The following is a 20,707-nucleotide window of genomic DNA, read 5'->3' on the forward strand; positions in this document are numbered from 1 at the left end:
CTTGTGTATTGTCTCGGTGTACTATACCTATGTACTTGTACTTATTGCGTTCATGAATAGTAATACTTTTACTGAACTCTGCAAAAACAAAATTTCATTGTACTTCGGTGCATGTGACAAAGTACTATTGAACCATTGTAACATTTTAAATAGTACCATAGTAGTAATGGTATTTTAAATAGTAACAGTACCATAACCCCACCTACCGGTTACTCTTGTATTCTATGCTGTGGCTTATGAAATCAAATATTGATTCCGTGTCTACTATGCCGTTCCTTCGGGGACCTGCAGCCAAGATCCCTCTGTTTGTTGATACTTCTTGGAGTCTGACCATTCACCGTGTACCTCCTTGCCTTATTGTTTTTCCCATAATGCATAGACCTAGCATTTTATAAATCAAGTTCCATCTGCCATTGCTCTGTCCATCTCACCAACTTGTCAATGCCGTCCTGTAATGGATAACTATCCCCCTTACTGTCATCAGCATCATTAATTAAGGAATCGTTGGCAGGCTTGCTAATCATTCTGCCTACATTCACAGCCAGATTATTATGTATCTAACAAATAATAAGGATCCCAGCACCAATTCCTGTGATTAAACTACTGGAGGCCAGGTTTCCAATATTAAATACAACCCTCTGCATAACCCTCTTATCCTCGCTGCAGGTTCAATCCTCATAAACGAGCAGAGCAGACTTCAAGCAATTCAGTCAAATTAGTCAGCCAGGATATCTCCTTTACAAAGGGATTCTGGCAGATCTTGATTAATCCTTGTCTCGCCATGAACAGATTAATACGGTCGCAGAATAATTCCATTACCACCCCTGTCCCTTCACCCGACACGTTTGATGTGTCTTCTTTAAATGTGACAATGTTTGATTCACTTAGTTTTTCCCTGAAGGCTCTGTGGCATATGAAGATTCATATGCCACAGTTCTCACTGCTCATCGATGTGTGAGGTAAATCAATAATTTGAATCAAATAGACATGCCGTGTCTCCTGGAATTGAAGGACTCTAATTTAAAATGGAAACTGGTCCACCAAAACAGCTTTCAGTGACTGCCACAATGCTTATCAGTGGGGTTTTTTAGCTTCAATTCAGCTTGAACCATTTATTTTAATTCTTACATTTTTGTCCATCTTGACCCAATTGTTAATTTATTTTGTACATCAAATGTGAGGTTATTCATTTTTAGTTTTTGTATAAATACAAATTTAATTGTAGAAAATTGTTCCAAACACTAATAATTAAAAAAAATCAAGACATTCAGAAACATAGATAATTTTATTTTATAATAAGACAGGCATTTTTAATTTACACATTGTTTACCTTTATACAAAAAATCTTGTAGTCAAATCTTTTGAACTTGTGCATAACCACTGTTTACTTAACTGCCTTGCATATTAGTGAGTATTTTCTGCTTTCAAGCCATTTCCAGGTTTGTTCTTGATTATTCCGCATGGTATACTCAGCGCACACTTAAATGTATTTTTCCGTGTGCTCTTTTGCATTGCATTAGCCCAGTGGTGTATAATTTAAGGCCAATAAATTACCAGAGGCACTTGATAAGTTGATCCATTAAAGTGTATTGCAGAAAATGAAAACTAAAGCTCAAGGCAAAAGAAAGGAACAACAAATAACAAGGAATATTGGGTAGGCATAAATGGGTCTTTTTCATGCTGACAACATAGTATGAGCGGTATGCCACTCGGATTGGTGCCAGGGCCTCCACTAATTGCAGTTTGTACAAATTAATTGGTTAAAGGAATCAAAGGTCTGTTAATTTTGCTGATGACAGAAATGGAGGCTGTGAAGGCATATAAATACAGTAAGTAAATGGGCAAAGATCTGGCAAATGGGAATATAATTTGGGGAAATGAAGGAAAATTTTAAAAGCATATTTTTGAATGAGACTGCAGAGCTTGGTCTATGATGAAGGATCTCGGTTTCCTAATTAATCATTTGCAAAAGGCTAGTGTATGCAAATACAGTAAGTAATTAGAAAAGGTAATTGCAATGGGGAATTTAGATAAAAGTAGGGAAGTTGTGCTTCACCTAAAGAATTGTTGAGAATATTTCTGGAGTACTGTGTGTAGTTTTGCTCTCCTTGCAATGATTGATGTTAATACTTGCCAAATGCCTGGAATGGGCAGTTTTTATTTGGAACGTTTGGTTAAACCAGGTCTGTATTTCCTGAAGTTTTGAAGAGTGAGAATTTCATTGAAACTATAGGTTACTGGGGAATCCTGACAGGGTAGATATGAAGAGGATGGTTCATCCAGAGGAGAATCTGACACAAGGGTGTCTGCTTATAATAATTAAAAAATGGGGTCTCCTATCTAGAACAAATGAGATTTTTTTTCTCTGGAAAGATCCTAAGTCTTTGGGAAAAATACTTGACAAGCAGGGGGGTTGAAAAGTCATCTTGGCTAGATGGGTATTTGAAATCGAGATTCCAGTCAGATCAGCCATGGCTTTATTAAATGGTCGAACAGGCTCAAGTGGGCGAGTGATCTTATCTTGATCATAATTTATAAGTTTATATGTTCCTTCAAGATTTAATGTTTCTAATTTTATTTTATTAGGTGCAGATAGCCACAATGTTACAAATAAAGGGCTTGCAGTCAGACCCAGGACAGCTAGAACGTTTGCAATCCATGCTCACACAGAAGAACAATGAGATTCAAGCTCTAGTGGTAAAGCTACGACGCCTGGAAAAAATGGAGGTAAATTAATACTCAAGTACTACAATGAATATTAGATTTTTTCTATTGATGGCAAGGTACCACTGAAATGCTAGTGTGTGACAACATTAAACTGTCTGACTGTGCCAATTTGGAGGAGTGGTACATGTAATTAGGACATACATTGTAATTTTATTCCAAATGTTTGAAAAAACATGCATGAAATGTATGTGCTAAAGGCCATTGTGAGAACATTATGATTTACTAACCTTTCTCCAAACTGGCGTCTAAACAGATTTGTATTCTATGTTTGCCAGATTGGTGGTCTAATGCCAACTTCTGTTATAATGATGATTTGTCTGAGGGTGGGATCTATTGGGTAGATATTGCACAACTTTCTTGTCATGAGCTGTGTTTTTTTAAAGTGACCACGTTTGCATTGCATCTTTTCTCCACTATTATCCAGAATACATTTTGTATGTTTTAGATAAACTATGATCCCATGGAAAATCAGAATGAAGTTGTTGCTGCAGATTTTGGAGATGGGCAATATTATATTGAATTGCTGAAACTGCAAATTGACAATGCCAAGTATGTATCAAGTTTGCATTGTGAACAATAATAACAAGTCTATCTGTGACAATAGCTACATCAGGAAACCAGCTTTAGATTTAGGCTTCTGTGAGTATGTTGACGTCTCTGATAGGATTAATAAAAATGTTTGAAGTCTGCCATCATAGTTTATTAAGCAAGATTCAGTCAGAATAGAGAGCCCATTTGACTATTACACAGTCATATAATAAATATGTGGGGAATGTCTGAAACTGTGCACAAGAACATTACTAGCAGTTGTGTGTTTCGTTACTATATGGTGTCTTGACCCCCAAAACGCCCTGGGTATAGTTGTACCCCACATTGGCATCATACCTAGTTTGAGTTTCTTATTTCTAGGTTCAGATTTTGAACTTTTTGGGATTTTAGTATTTTTAATTCTCACACTCCAGTTGGAATCTTGCTCTCCTTGATTGGATTCGTTCACAGGGATACGGTTTTATGCATTGTAGTTGCCTGCAAGAGTCAGTCAGGTCAAGGACTCAACAGCACATCCCAGCTTGCTAACTATTGTATCTGAGCATGATCTTGTGTTACTTGAAAATTGAACAAGTCTAGTTTTGTGTGTGCACAATTTCAATATGTCTTGATGGGAAATTAAACCGGAACAATAAATTGATATTGTTGTAATCTTCCTTATCTTTGAAAAGCATTCAGCTAGAAAGCTGCATTGAATGAAATGTACTTATTTTCAGTTTAAGAAGGAACTGCAGATGCTGGAAAAATCAAGTAGATAAAATTGCTGGAGAAGCTCAGCGGATGAAGCAGCATCTATGGAGCGAAGGAATAAGTGTGGTTTCGGGTCGAGACCCTTCTCTATTCCTTCGCTCCATAGATGCTGCCTCACCCGCTGAATTTCTCCAGCATTTTTATCTACCTTCATTTAAAGTTTAATTACTTTCGGAAGAACTATGACCATATCTATAATAGATAATATGAATATTAATTCTTTACATAAGTGGATGAACAATTTAAGTGCATTGAGCCTATGTAGTCCGCCGAGGCAGCTCCTATTCCACGTGGTTCCTATATTTTCATTTGGAACCATTTCTTCATTTGTAGCATATGTAGATGCAATTACTGAACTGTTATTGTATTTCATTTGAAATTTGACAAGATTTGGTAGAAATCATTATTTAAAAATGTGCAATATTTGTTAAAATATACTCATAATTAAGTTAACTTTTTGAATTTCCATGTTCATGTCACTAATATAATGTAACTGTTACACTAGGAAAGAAATTAAGTCATTGAATGATGACCTCTCTTTACAACGCATGAAGGCTCTTGCAGAGAGTCAGCGTGTCTTAGATGTTGAACGTAAATTTTACACCAATGAGAGACAGTTGAAACAATATCAGAGTGAAAACATGAAACTTCGCGTCAAACTGGATGAGATGAAGCTTAAGTACGAACCTGAAGGTATCTTTGTGAACTTACAAATTTGAATTTTGAAAACGCAGCAACAAGAACAGGATGCAACCTGACCCTACAACTACCTCTCAATTGATTGGGCTACAATTATCACTCAATTGATATCACTAAAACAAGAGTGAAAAGCAAACTGTTGAAGGAACTCAGTGGATCAGGCAGCATCCTTGAAAGGAAATAGACTCTTAAGTCTCGAGTCTGAAGAAGGGTCCGACACGAACTGTTGTCGTCTGTTTCCTTCCACATATGCTGCTTGACAATTTGAGTTCCTCCAGCAATTTGGATTTTACTTGAGATTCCAGAATTTGCAATCTCTTGTGTCCGCATCACTAAAACAAGTCATATGATTAGCACATTGTTGTTTGTGTGCATGAATGGTGTTTTGATCCCTACTTTTCAACAATGACTACATTTTAAGAAAATCATTTGTAAGGGATTTTACAGTATCCAGAAAGCTGCTATTTTTAGCGCAAATTTGTTTTTTTTTTAATTTAGTTCCATTTGTTTATTTTTCTATTTGTTGTATTGTGCCGGTTTCAAACTTAAAACTTACAAGTGCTTTAATCTCCTGTATTGTAGAAAGGCACAAGATTCAATTGAATTCCCATAAATTTCTTAAAGCTATTTAGCCTGTTGGACACCCAAATTTGGCAAAAGACAGATAGAAAAACATATTGCTTTTAACCTCTTTTATAAAACAATTCAGTACACGTTTCTGATTGCTTTGTAGTAATAGCATGTTCTCTAAGTATGCTGTTCTTCAGAATTCTGCAAGTATTAATAAAGTTGAGCTATCATAGTATATAGAATTACTTCCTTGCTCTAGCACTTAATATAGTATCAGCATCAAATATATTTAAATGATAAATAATGCTAGCTATGAACTTAAATTGATTAAAAGTTGAACCCATACAAATTTAAATATTTGGTTTGAACACAACCATTTATGTTTCCTGTTGTGTTCTGTAACCAACATAGATGTTATTTTCCAGAGCCATTATCTTTTAAGATTAAGTTATGTTTAGTCTTTGTCGTCTTCCTTTAACATCACATGCTTATTATAACACAATTAAAAGCAGGATAAATCATATGGCCTATTGTGTTAGAATACTAAGCACCAAGACCATGAGTGATCTTCCACATCATTGTCCTGTTCCAGCACTAACCCCATGTATTTGTTTTTTTTCTTGAATATATTTGGTGATAGAAACTCCAGTCCTAAAGAGTAGAGAATTCCAAAGATTCATTATATTCCTAATGAAGAAATTAATTCTCATCTCTACCTATCATTCTGAGACTAAATCCAGATTCTGGATATCCTGGCCAAAGGATTCACCAACCCCATATCTATCCTGTCAAATCACAAAATAATTTTATAAGATATACTTTAATAACTAACTGTATATTGAGTTTTTTCTTAAATTTGTAACGTTAAAAAATGCATTATAAATTGTTATGGAAGGTTATCGTAACATATATACAAGAAAAAACATTTCTCCAAAGAGAAAAATCTGCTATAAATTTAGATGTGGAATATATGTTCCACTCAAAGTCACATTCTAATGAAGTTCACAACACTATGAGATAGAAGCAAAAAATTATGCCATAATTTAATACTGCAATAGGTTTGAGGAGCTAAATAACCTCATCCTGTTCCCAAATGGTGCAATGGTCCAAGATTCAGTGACAAAACTTTCAGTGAATTAATACATTGTTTGCATTGAATAATGGAGAACAATATTTTTTAAGGATGTGTTTATTTGTATATTATCTTTAGGTGTTCTAATCTGGTTCCTCTCTGCAATTAGATTTGGGTTTTTTTGTTTAATTTAACTGTATAATTTTGTTTTCATATTACCATTTTCACATGAAATGATCTAACATAATGTGTACATGTATGGAATTGCAGAGAATGCTGGCATAGATGGGCCTTACTAACTGCCATGTCCTTTAAGGGGCTGTCTCACTTAGGCGACTGCCAGGGACTAGTTTTAATGGAATTCACCTGCAACACCTACGACAGCAAAAATTATCACCACTGTCGCCGAACATTTTCCAATTTGTTGAATATTTTGCAGCAGTCGCCTGTAGTCGCCCAAAAAATTGCTTAAGTGGTACAGGCCCATAAGGATGCTATTGTTCTATACGGGTAAAGCCTCATTGTTCCAATGATTTTTCTTTTGTATATTTTTTTTATTTGGCTGTTAAATTGCTGTATGTTGAACAATGCTCATCTAAATGTTATGCTTGTACTGTAGTACTTTATAATTCTAATAAGATGAGAGCTTTTAGAATTTCTTGTTGCATATTCTAAAGATGAAAAATGTGATACTGCTAGCTTGTTAAATTTGCAAATTTTTAAAATCCAGAAGTGAAGAATCAGCAGCAAACTCGCAAGAAGGAGAAACTTCCAGTTGAGGTACTCGATGAAGCTCAACTTGTATCCAGTAGCACGCCTGCTATCGAAGCTACTCTCTCATCTGATAAAATGACTGACACCAGAAAAAGGCAGACCAATATGCTACGTAATGAGATTTTGACTCCAGCATCCAAACCAGATGTTCATTCTGCTCCACCTTCAGGAGTTCTGTCTGCTAATGACAGAGAAACAATAAAACAGGAACCAACCAGTAAGCAGACAACATCTAAAGAGGGCAAGCGGGTGCGAATCATGCAAGAAGCAGGTGAAGTTCTAGTTTTTTCTGAAAGGAAGAACACTGAAGTCTCCAGGCCAACTCCCTCCCCAAGGTCAGTGCCTCGATTTCAACTATTGCCTGCCATTTCTCGCTGGCCTGCTGCACACTTCATCTACTGCATGAACTATGGTCTGTGCTTTATTCTTGGTTTCTTTGGTTATATTTTCACTGCCTTACCAACGTTTGGACTTGCCAAATTATGGAAGACTAGATATCTTTTAATGAAGAGACAGACTTAGGTAGTGTGCAGTTTTTTTCTTTTTTTTTAAATCTTGCTGCAGTTTTGGAATGCATATTGTTTAGCTACCATAATCTTGTTAATCTGGATCATTTATTTTGTGGATTATGGTTTTTTTTGGGGGGGGGGTTTTAAATTGCTGCTAATTTTATTTTGCTTTCCCATTCCCTCTGTGTGCTTGTCTTTCCTTTTGTAATTCCTTTGGAAATGCTGTAAATCCTGTAAGTGTAACGAAGTGGACTGAAACCAGTGTCATGAAAGTGTCAAAATTTGCCTAATTTATTTACCCAAGCATTGGTTTTAATGCACATTTTGTTTACAATGAATTGGTTTGGATTTACATTTTTGTTAACTTTTTTCCTTGAGAGTAGCTGCATTGATTCCCTGCTATTTCTATATCCTCCAAAACAATTGTTAATTAGTTCTCAGTCGTTTGCCAGCACAGTTCTTGATTTAGCCAATTGACGTGCTGTTGCAACGTCAATTGACAACCTGCCGTTAGGAGGAACTTGCAGGAAGAATGATTTTTTTAATGAGAATCTGTTGACTGGATTAACAAATCCTCGTCCATGACAATTTCTTACCTTATAATCTTGCACTCCATAATTTTTGGATCGTATTCTATTCAAACAGCAAACAAATTTGACATTTGAAATTATCTAATAATTTTAGAGCACTGTTTTGCTGCTTAAATTATTGGGTAATTATTTTATATGAGGAAATAACTAAATTGTAAATAGTAGACTAGCAAATGAATACTGTTGCTCATCAGTGTGTCTTTAAGTACGCCATTGATGTGCAACGGAATCATTGCATTATGTATAGTTAATTATTTTGATATTGTTCACTTTATTGATATTTCCTGAGTGTATTCTTCTTTCCCTTCTGGAAACTTACTTGTCCTTTTCTCTTTTCTCCTACCTTTTAAACTACTTTAGATCCATGCTGTCTCCAACGGGCTAAACTGCCACTTCAAAATATAACTCTGCTCGTCAAAGACGACTTCCCCAATAAAATTCTCGTTTAATCGCTAGGGTACAATGAGAACTGCTAGAAGTTTTGTATGTATCCTGATATTTCTGTTCTGTCCATTGCAGCAATTCTGTAAAGAGATCAGAGACAAAGCTCTATAAATTCTCTTTTTTTGCATATATTCTCTCTAACCATTTTTCTCTTCGTGATTTCAAATTCTGCTCAAGGTTTTCGCCTTTCTATCTTATGAACGTGCATTGTACCAGTTAGTTAGCAACATGATCTAGTGTGAACAATGCTGCGATAGAAACATTTGTCTTGTAATCCAATAATACATTCTCATTCGCTATGTAGCTATTTCCTTGTTTCTAGCTTCACTTTAGGCCACTTTTGGTAGATATGGCCCGCTGGGTTGTTATTCAAAGTAGTAAAATATAGTTGTCTCTGAAATATATCAGAACATGTTTTGACCTGCTAAATATTGTTGCATAATTATTGAAATAATCAGTATTTTTATACATTAGTATTCCATACATACTTGGCTTGAAATCTATTGTGTGGTCCAGGGAAAGAGAAGCTTTGCAGCGCAATATCGCATGCATACTTTAAGTTTGCATTGCATTACGGCAAACTGAATGTGTGGAACAAATGGTACTAAATCTGCCTCCTCATCAACTGAGGTTATACATTTATAACCAGAGTTTCCAATAGAAAGGAGAGGTCAGGAGAAGAACTGTGTCCAAGGTGCCATTCTTGAGTATTTAATGAATAATTGTCATCAATTCAACACCTCCATATTACCAGACCATTTAGATTTAAATGCCATTTTAATTATTTCTAAACACCAAGTTGGTGAGTGGGCAATAACATAGTGTTGGAGCCAAATTTGAGGTTGTGGTAAGAGTTCGGGAAGTACCAATGCTGATACGGACTTGGGGAATCCAGTGCATGAGGCACTGAATACTAACATAAAGGCCCAACAGACAGTCAGAAAGACAAATGGGAGGTTGGCCTTTATTACTCAACAATTGAGTAGAAAAGATGGCTCGCTACATTTGTATGGCGCTTAGGTGAGATTATACCTGAAGTATTACGTACAGTTTTGGTCTCCTTACCCAAAAGAAACAAGGTAACCTAATAGAAATCCACAACATTTTTGGATAGCTTGACAAAGATAATGCTGGGAGTATATTTTCCCAGGGGTCACCACCTCAGAATAAATTCTAGACCATTTAGTAGCGAAATTAATAGAACATTTTCATACGCAGGGTAATGGAATTCTTTACCTTAGATGTCATTAATCTCTTTGAAAACAGATTGATGGACTTTTGGATATTAGAGAAATTGAGTGATATGGGTATTGGGCAGGAAAACCATGTTAGAAACATAGAAATTAGGTGCAGGAGTAGGCCATTCGGCCCTTCGAGCCTGCACCGCCATTCAATATGATCATGGCTGAGGTAGGATCGTCTATGGTTTTGTTGCAAATAGATCAGGCTCACAGGGGCCAAATGACCTAGTTATATTCTAATGAGAAGATAAATTGGTAAAATTCTTCTGCATTTTTGATGGGTCTTCCCTTGAATATCCAAATATAATTGTTCCAAGTAATTCCCCCCCACCTTCCCCGTGGGGTAACCATTTTTTTTGACATCCCAAAATATCAAGTACATTTGATACCCCATGTCTTCATCATAAAACTGTAGACACTTAGTCATTCCGCATATTAGAGGCTGAGCTAAATAGACTTAAAGACTAATGGGAAATGTGAGAATAGGTCAGAAAATGGTCAAGACAAAGTATTAGACATGATCTTAATGACTAGTTGAATAGCTGTGCGGAACTCAGGATTGGTTTGGTATTTTTAGGATGCAATATATAATGTAGTTTAAAGCAAACTTAACGAAGAGCTAAAATGAAGTGTGAAAAGTTTTGAGGTAAGAATCATGCCTTGCACTTTCTGGAATAGATAAAATATTGACATTTCTTTGAAGATAAAAAGTAGAATGTTTGCATTGAGAGGAATTGTTGGCAGGCAGGAATGAAGGAAGAGGATCATAATAAGAAAAGCCAAGGAGAAGGTTGTTCTTGGATATGAGAGTAATCACTGAAACAAAATGACCTGTTGAGTGAAATGTAAGGATTCTGTACAGAAGCAGAAAGTGCGAGAATGTGAATATGAGTGGTGGGAAAATGAAATCCCTATTAAAGCACTGACTGGCTGGGTTGTGCAGCCTGTTTTGTGCATGTTTCATGCCAGAGTGAGAAAATCAAGTTAAGATATTCAGTAGGCTAGAGCAGGGAGAATAATGATGAGGTAATGATAAAAACACTGGTAAACTAAAGTGACAAGTAAAAATTAAGAAACGAACAGGAAAGCAAAGGGAATGTGTTGTATGTTTGAGGAAGATGAGTGACAGAGCCTTGCTTTAAAATAAGTGTTATATGCTAGGAATAACTACCAAAGCCTTATTAATCATTGTAATTAGAGTTTGAAAAGTTAGAAAGCTAAAATTAATGGTAAATTTAACAAAATGCTGGAGTAACTCAGTAAAACAGGCAGCATCTCTGGAGGGAAGGAATGGGTGATGTTTTGAAACATAGAAAAAAGGTGCAGGAATAGGCCATTCGGCCCTTCGAGCCTGCACCGCCATTCAATATGATCATGGCTGATTCTCCAACAGTATCCTGTACCTGCCTTCTCTCCATACCCCCGATCCCTTTAGCCACAAGAGACCCTTCTTCAGACTAGTCCGGGGAAAGGGAAACAAGAGATATAGACAGTGATGTAGAGAGAGAGAGTGAGAGAGAGATAGAACAAATAAATGAAAACTATGCAAAAAAAGTTACGATGATAAAGGAAAAAGGCCATTGTTAGCTGTTTGCTAGGTGAGAACGAGAAGCTGGTGCGTCTTGGGTGGGGAGGGATGGAGAGAGAGGGAATGCAGGGGTTACTTGCAGTTAGAGAAAGCAATATTCATCTCACTGAAGTGAAATTCGAGATACTGTTCCTCCAAATTGCTTTTAGCCTCACTCTGACAATGGAGGAGGCCTAGGACAGTATCAACCAGTATTTGCAGTTCCTTCCTACACTAACAAAATATACCTTGAACATCAAAAATCTGGTTTTAATTTTGTATTCTGTGTGAATCTAGTTTGATTGCTGGCACTTGCCAATGATATCCAAATGTTTGGGGAAGAGGGGAAATGAATAAATAAAATCAGTGATGCAAGTCATTGATTTTTGCAATCATTATTCCCAAGTATTAATACCAGCTGGAGATAATGTTCAGATTTTAATAAAATTTAACTATTGCCGTTTAGTTTATGTCCATTGATGAAATATAAACTGCACTGTTGTGACACTGGTACAGTTCAATTCTTGTTAATATTAACCTTCTGAGTTTTAAATTACTATATGGCTTTTCAAATGTTAAATGGAGAACTGATGTCCAGAACAACAGTACTAATTTAGGTTTGAGATTCTGTTATAGTGTTTGGAGGATCAGTGAGAATGACACAAGTGCCTATTATGACTTTTAATGCATCTTGAAATATATGCTCTTGTGAAGCCATTATACAAATTATATTGAACTTTTAAATGTATTGCTTTTGTGAATGTTATTGGGGGGAAAACATGTTTTTGTAGACTGCTGTGATTTCATGAGATAGATCTTTTACACTTGACAGTCAAGATTATGTAGATAGCGTGCAACCCAAATGGGGCTGCCTTTATCACTAGCAAGACCTTCAGAAGTGTATTGAGGCTTGAGGGTATTTTCATTTATTTGTGCTGGACAGAAAATTAACTGGTGTTTATTCTGAGAAAGTTTTGGTACTTATACTGAACTATTTTTGCATCAATAATTTTATTTACATTTTGTACCAGTAGTTATTTATCATGCCGCTCAGTGCTTTATCCAGAGAAAATAAAGGGAGGATTACTTTTTCAGTCAGCAGTTTTCTACAGAATCATTGGTTGGATGCAGAATCTGGTATATTAAGCTGAATCTTAATGTTCAGATGTAGGTGTTGTGGGTGTAGGAGAGTTTGGTGTTACAATAGAAAGTGGAAGGTTATTTTTATTTTTTTCTTGAAGATGTAAGGAACTGCAGGTGCTAAAATCTTGAGCAAAACATAAACTGCTGGAGGAACTTGTTATGCAAAATGGGCAGGTGATGTTTCAGGTTGGGACCCTTCAGACTTATTATAAGAGGGGGAAGAAAGCTGGAAAAGAGGTGGGGGTGGGGCAATGCCTGGCAAGTGATAGGTGGATGCAGGCGAGGGAGCTTAATTGGCAGATGCGCAGCTAGGCTGTCGCCGAGGTGTCGCCTGTATGGTCGTGAGTAGTCTCCTGAGTTGCCCAAAGAGTCGTAGCGTATTTCTGGTCACCGCTGGATTTTTAACATGTTGAAAAATATTCAGAGACAGTCGGCAACAATGGGTTTGACGCCAATGAGCGTAGCTTGACTTCTCCTGACGTAGGTGCTGTTGTAGTTGTCGCCAGGTTGACGTAGGTTGTCGTCGCCAGGTTAACATGGGTTGTTGCCAGGTTAACATAAGTTGTCGTCGGTGCTGACTTTGTTTTTTTTTGTTGTTAAAGTAATGATTCTATTTCAAGTTTTATGTCGAAGGGGGGTCTAATTGCCAGTTTTTCGGCGACCTGCTTACGACTATGACAGTCGCCGGCAGGCGCCTAAATATAGCCGAAGTGGGACAGGCCCATAAGTGACAAAAGCTAGAGATTAAAATTAGACAAAAGGGTGTTGGATAAGGAGAGAAGAGGAGAGGTTTTGCAGATATTTTTGGTGAAGGAAAAAAAAGCCACCTTGACATTTTGTTTCCTGCCCAGTTGAGTGCGTATGATGTAGACTTGCCCAAGCCCATTTATTCTCTGTTGTCAATTGATTTTAAACAATTTAAATCTTGATATTTGTTGGATTGTGGAGTTGCAAGGAAATAACAAAAGGGATAGAGCCTTGTATTCTAAAGCAACTTTTCAGTGATGTAGGCAAATTAATTTAGTGCCCCTGCTTGTAAAGAAGACGAGCTCCAATCTAGTCTTGTTAGTGTAATTGGCTTTTTTATTGTAACTTTTATGTAATTATAATATTTTTCTGGAGACACAAGAAACTGCAAATGAGTAAAACACAAGCTGTGGGAGGGTCAGGTGACATCTGTGGAGTGAATGGACCGATGACGCTTTGGGCTAGGGCTCTTCTTCAAATTCCAGCACTTTGTTTTTTGCTATGGTATTTTACTTCTAATACTCATTCACGTTAAACCTCTCCACCAGTTCTGGAACATTGCAGGCTGCGCGGAAAAATGCCCTGAATCTTTGCTGGGACTGGAACAAGTTGTCGGCCATAGTGCAGAGTTGAGCGTTCTCTCTCTCTCAAGGGTTTTTACCGGAGGCGGCGAGCTGGAGCAGCTTGGCGTTGGAGCCCAGGTTGTGGCGGTGGTCCACGTGGAGACCACCCCCCACAGTCACGTCCATGATGTCGAAGCTGTCCGGGGCCACCACATCAGGGTTCATGTAGCGATAGTACAGCAGGTTCCCCACCACTTTGAGCAACTCCTATTCAGTGGCGCCTGGGAACCTCTCCCACAGTGAGCTCTTCAACACTTTTGCCGTGTACCTCATTCCATACGATATCTTGTCCACGGAGGAAATTATGGCGTTGAGGAATTTGTCGATGGCAGCTCTCAGGTTGCAGATGGATATGTCGAGTCTCCGCTCGACCTCCGAGTGGGTCAGGGCTTGGTCCGTCGTCACTTCGTATGGCAATTGACTTCTGTCCTGTCTGACTCTCCATCTGGTTCACCCAACACTTGTAGATATCGACTGGGTCGGTTTTGATACTGAGCGTTTTATCCTGCAGAACCTCTTTGACCACCGGCCCCAGGGTCTCCCGCAGGGCGTTCTGCCCACGGATATTCCGGTAAAAGCTCACCACCCGTCTGGTCACCATGGGCTTTCCAGTCACAATCTCGCGGATTTGGTCAGCCTTCGACCTAATCTCCTCCCGGAGGGCCGTTGTGAACAGACCCAAGAGCAGGTAGCCCTCTCTCTCGTTGGACACGTAGTTGTACAGCGAGAAGATGACAGACTCCATAGACTTGGTCGACTTGTTCTGAGGCATCTGGAAGATCAGCCTGGCCAGGTAGAGGGGCTTGGTCTGCAGGAGGTAGAAGAGATGTTGGTAAGCCTCCAGTTTCTCCCACTTCTCTCTGCTCAGGGCCTTTAACCCTTTCTGCTTGTCAATCACCATCAGGTCCGATAACTGTTCCTTGTTCTTCCTGGTCAGTTTCTTGCAGTAGGAAACCACTTCCTGCAAGGTGACCAGTAGCCCGATCTTGATGTCCATGACGTTGAGGTCTTGCTCCAGTTGGTGACTGGAGCGGATGCGCTGGGCCACCTCCTCCCACAGTTGCATCAACCATAAGTCTCGATGAGTATACAGACACTGTATAATCATATGTCAGCTTTTGCGAGGACAGTTGCATTCCAACTAAGACCCGGATATGGTTCAACAACAACAAGCCCTGGTTCACTGCAGAGCTCGGACAGCTCCGAAGGTCTAAAGAGGAGGCCTACAGAAGTGGGGGATGCAGATCTCGACATGCAGGCCAAGTACAAGCTGAGAAGAGGAATCCGAGCTGCCAAGAAAAGCTTCTCTGAGAAGTTGAGAAGCAAGTTCTCAGCTAGTAACTCTTCTTCAGTTTGGAAGGGCTTGCAGGAAATTACCAGCTACAAGAGGAAAGCCCCCGCTCTCTGGACAATCGTCAGCTAACTAATGACCTGAATGAGTTTTACTGCAGATTTGAAAATCTGAAGCGTAACCCTGTTACCCCATCACCTCCCCCCCCCCCCCCCCCAACCAATACAGCCAGCCCACAGTCTGCAAAGAATGGACCCTGCCCCCTCTCCTTTCCATTCACCACTTCACACCGACTTAAGGCAAGACTCCAGTATGAATAAACTAGACTATTTTCCTCCCCAACCAACACTTTTTTGATTTTTTTTTTTTGATAGAATTTATTTGCCACACAACCAGGGTTGGTGGAATTTGGGTTGTCTGCAGCGGTACAATAATAAAGAACACACAACCACAATAAAAATGTAACACAAACATCTGGCCAGTCCTCCATTTCCCCCCCGTGGACAGGATCAGAGTCCAGAGTCAGTCCAGGATCGGCTCTTCCTCACCGGAGACCGCGGCTTTAAGTTGGTGTAGGCCGCAGGCCGGCGGTCGAAGCTCCCCTCCAGGGGTGATATTAAGTTCACGCCGGGCCCGCGGTAGAAGTTGTCCGCGGGCCGGCAGTGGTGGCTTCTTCTTCCCCCCCCCCCCGGGTCCCCCACGAGGGATCCCGGGCTGTAGACGCCGCACCAGCTGGAGCTCTGCAGACCGCGACTTCAGGCTGCCGGCTGCCCCGGGCCAGCGAAACGGAGCACTCACCTCCAGCGAGCCCCAGCGAGGGCTCACCCGCTCCACGACGAGAGTCCACGCTGCGCCCGCCGCTGAAGCCCCGAGCGCGTCTCCGGGAAAGGCCGCGCCGATCCTTGATGTTAGGCCACGGGGGAGGCGACCTGGAAAAAGTCGCCTCTCCATGGAGGCGACCAAAGCAGTTTCCCCCTTACCCCCCCACACCACCCCCCACACAAAACACACCGAGAAACATCAAACACATACTTTAAAACATAATAAAAAAATAAAAAAAGTTGAAAAAACTAACGCGCTGCTGACATGGCTGCTGCCAGAGCAGCGCCCCCTACGGAAAAAAAACGGGGAAAAACCCACTCACAGCCTGATCTCAGTCTGCAAAGACTGGGCCCTTCTAGACCCACCCCCTACAATCACCACCTCACACCCAATTACACACACCCTCCTTGCTGAACAACATCACTTCATCAACAATAAAAATAGAGGAGGTGGAGAGGCTTTTCAGTAGACAGAAATGCCGGAAATCTCCAGGACCTGCCAATGTTTCCCCCTCTACTCTCAAGCTCTGTGCCAAACAACTGGCTCCAGTTTATACAGACATTTTTAACCAGTCCCTGCAAACATGTACTGTTCCTGCCTGCTTCAAAGTCTCCACTATTGACCCTGTAAGCAAAAAGGCTAAAATCACTTGTCTTAATGACTATAGGCCTGTCGCACTGACCTCTGTAGTCATGAAGACACTTGAAATGCTTTTGCTGGCCGAGCTGAAAAATATCACAAAGCCCCTGCTGGACCCTATGCAGTTTGCATATCGAGCCAATAGATCTGTGGATGATGCAGTCAACCTAGGCCTGCACTTCATCCTCCAGCACCTGGACCACCAGGGAACCTATGCGAGGATCCTGTTTATTGATTTTAGCTCTGCATTCAACACCATTGTGCCAGAGCTACTATACTCCAAACTTTCCGAGTTGACTGTGCGTGAACCCCTCTGTCGGTGGATCAGACAGGAAGCAGCATGTGATGCTGGGAAAGCACATCTCGGAACCGCAAACGCTCAGCATAGGAGCCCTGCAAGGCTGCGTACTCTCTCCTCTCCTCTACTCTCTCTACACCAATGACTGCACCTCCACAGACACCTCTGTCAAGCTTCTCAAGTTTGCGGACGACACAACCCTGATTGGACTGATCCAGGATGGAGAGGAATCTGCATACAGACAGGAAGTGTCACAGCTGGCGTCCTGGTGCCATCGCAACAACCTAGAGCTCAATGCTCTCAAGACAGTGGAATTGATTGTAGACTTTAGGAGAGCGTCCTCTCACCCCACTCACCATCAACGACACCACAGTCACATCTGTGGAGTCTTTTAAGTTCCTGGGAACCATCATCTCCAAGGACCTTAAGTGGGGGGCGACCATCGACTCCACAGTCAAAAAGGTACAACAGAGGATGTACTTCTTATGGCAGCTGAGGAAGCACAATCTGCCACAGGCAATGGTGGTCCAATTCTATACGGCCATCGTGGAGTCTGTCCTCACCTTCTCCATCATGGTTTGGTTTGGCTCAGCCACCAAGCACGACACCAGGAGGCTGCAGCGAATCGTCCTATTAGCTGAGAAAATTATTAGCTGCAACCTTCCCTCCATTGATGAACTGTAAATTGCAAGATCCAGGAAGTGAGCGGGTAATATCATCTCTGACCCCTCTCACCCGAGCCACAAACTCTTTGAATCAATTCCTTCTGGAAGGCGACTCCGGAGTGTCAAAGCTGCCACAGCCATCATAAAAACAGTTTTTATCACGAGTAGTTGCAAAATCTATAGACTCTCTTTGATCTGGTATTTTGTTGGTTCACATGCTCAATCAATGGTGTTTTATTATTAATGTTTAGTGTTTTCTGAGTCATTCGTAACTGTCACTATGTCATGTTGTTACTTGTGGGCGGAACACCAAGGCAAATTCCTTGTGAATACTTGGCCAATAAACTTACTTAGACTTATACTTATACTTAATGGTTTAGAGTGAATGCCAGATAATCTTTCTGTCAAATCATGAAATTACAGCAGATCTATGAAATTGAATAATTTTTCCAAATCATTGACAATCTGTGGCTTAATTTCTATGAAGAATGTCTTTAAATGCATTTGTGGATTCATTCGCATATTTATCCAGAGCTTTTTGACATTTTAAACTTGACCACTTCATTTAATCTGAAATTATTCAATCGTATTTCTAATTTTGGTGTCAACGGTTAAAATTACAATTGAAGCTGGAACAGTTATTATTTCTGCTTGGTGTTGGATAGATTTCTCACTTTATCATGTGTATCTTGTTCGATCCGATAAAGCAGAAGATTGTTTGAATATTTTCTTTGTAGGGTATCCAAGGGTGATATAAAAGTAGAAAAAACAGATGAGAAGAAATTGGATAAAGAATCGGAAGAATCAAAGGGAGCGAATAAAATTAAACGACAGAAGATGCACCCAGTCATCCATGTGTCATCTCAACCCACTGTTGAATCTCAATGTGCCCAACAGTAAATAAATTATGCTTATCTTTCTGGCATTGAAGCATTCAGTTTCTTTCCAATGTTCATCTTGGGAAATGTCATTCAATCCGTATGTGTACAATATCATATGCCGTCACATTGAGATGTGCAAGATAATTATTACATCAGACATTCCAATTAAATAATCTCGTGTGGTAATTGAAAATAGGAGATGCCAATATTTTTATTATCTGGCATATAAAATCTTGTATTCAGTGGATGTTTCTAAATTTTAAGGTTTGGTATTTTCTCGCTCATAATTGAATTGTAGAGTTGACCAGAGAGGAGGCTGAAGCTAAAAGAATTGTAGAAGGTTGCCTGTTATCAAGGTATCATTGTTGCTGGAAGATCAGAAGACATGCTGAAAGCCACAGATTAATTCAGATCTTAGTACATGATTCCAATACATTATGGCTTTCTCCCCTAGATTAACAACTTTAAACAAACTAATGTTAAATATGATGCAAGTTCTACTGTTTTTACTGTACAGTGCATTGTTGGTGGGGTTGTGGAAGCCATTATGAAAATGTACTGATTTATAATCCCAGTGAATAAGTTGCAAGTTGATGGCGAGTTTTTATAGATATGCAGTTTCCATTTATTGATTTAATTTTTTGAAATGCAAACATTGATATAATGACCGGGTGTACATACATTTCTTTATTCTAACCATTATATGTGCTTTCCCATGTATTAATAAGAACAGCCAAAAAAAAAATATTTGTTCAAATCTCCCCTAAATATTAAATCAATTATTTCAAAATGTGGTAACTTGCAGTGCTAAGCATTTCTAAGAAACCCACACGCACACACGATTAATGCCATCTTTTGAATTGGAATACTACTTGTTCTACCCCTCAACACTTTGTGACTAAGCTCGGGTATAACCAGGAAATTGACCACTTCTTAACTTCCTCCTTGCTCTGCAACAGTGGAAGAAAGTTTTGATGGGGACTTTTTTGAAAAGAGTTTATTCTTTGTTGTTTAAATCTTTATTATACCATCTTATCAGGTGCCTCGATTCAATTAATTGTCAAGTTATTAATCTTTATAAATGTAATTCAGATTTTATGATCTGATGCCAGTCTAAACAAATAAATGCAGTGATGTATATTGGGCTATTCTTTACATTAAATTACAATCAACATTTAGTTTGAGTTTTACAGCTTTTGGGAAAAATAAAGTTCTTTCCTGAAAAATGTTTGAATTTTTGTTTTAGAAAGTTTATATGTTTCACTTAACCTAACACCTTAAATTCATGATTTTCAGGTTGTTAACCGAACCATGTATTTTGATCATAAAGTAAAAAATAAAATATGAATTTTGTATTACCAGTTTCTGTTCCTTTTTATGAATGGAAAGGAGTGAAAACGAGGGTGTGTGTGTGTGAAAGTTAATATTCTTTTGTATGTTTCTATTAAACATTGAGGGAAATGCAGTTCTTTTTTGAGGGAAGTCTAATATTAAATGTAATTATAACCTATAATTCAGATTACAGTTTAGTTGTTCCAGTCTTTATAAATTCAACATTTATAGTTTAAAGAACATTAACAACTTATCCATGCACATTGTTTTTGTTTCTCCAAAAGATTTTGTTTTTTTCAGATTTCTTTATGATCTATTAATATGTTATCTTTGACTAGAAAACAAATCAAAATATTCTTCAGTTTTAAACCATTGAAATGGTTGCAAGGTGCAATCATTGATTTTGGGGCAAATGAGACAGTTTACAGTACGGAATTATACCTTTGGCCCCATGTCCATGCAAACCAAGTTTCCAAAATGAGCTAATGGCACTTGCCTATGCCTGATCATTGTCGCTTAAATTTTCCTATCCACGTAATATCCAAGTGTTGTTACTTGTCTCTACCAGGTGCCAGAAGATCAGATGGTGGCTAACGTTGTGCCTCTATTTAACGAGATTGGCAAAGAAAGCCAGGGAACTATACTAGTGAACCTAATATCTGAAGAAGGGTCTCAACCTGAAATGGTCTGAAGAAGGGTCTCGACCCAAAACGCTGCCTTTGCTCCATAGATGCTGCCTCTCCCGCTGAGTTTCTCCAGCATTTTTGTCTACCT

General features: G+C 39.1%; 1 protein-coding gene across 2 annotated transcripts in view; it reads left to right on the top strand.

The window, feature by feature from the left end:
* The window catches only part of spdl1 (spindle apparatus coiled-coil protein 1), a 39,572-nt gene extending 19,610 nt beyond the window's left edge, over positions 1–19,962 (top strand). The window contains exons 8-12 of one of the 2 annotated variants that reach the window (XM_033037083.1): positions 2,587–2,727; positions 3,173–3,276; positions 4,532–4,719; positions 7,098–7,476; positions 18,458–19,962. In XM_033037083.1, the coding sequence (XP_032892974.1) occupies positions 2,587–2,727; positions 3,173–3,276; positions 4,532–4,719; positions 7,098–7,476; positions 18,458–18,620 (975 nt within the window). In that variant the 3' untranslated portion in view covers positions 18,621–19,962. Of the gene's footprint in view, positions 1–2,586; positions 2,728–3,172; positions 3,277–4,531; positions 4,720–7,097; positions 7,477–8,600; positions 10,009–18,457 lie in introns of those variants that run through there. The other variant, XM_033037084.1, reaches the window with a different exon arrangement.
* The last annotated feature ends 745 nt before the right edge of the window (positions 19,963–20,707 follow it).

Source organism: Amblyraja radiata, chromosome 18 (genome assembly GCF_010909765.2).
Source record: "Amblyraja radiata isolate CabotCenter1 chromosome 18, sAmbRad1.1.pri, whole genome shotgun sequence".
Lineage (NCBI taxonomy): Eukaryota > Metazoa > Chordata > Chondrichthyes > Rajiformes > Rajidae > Amblyraja > Amblyraja radiata.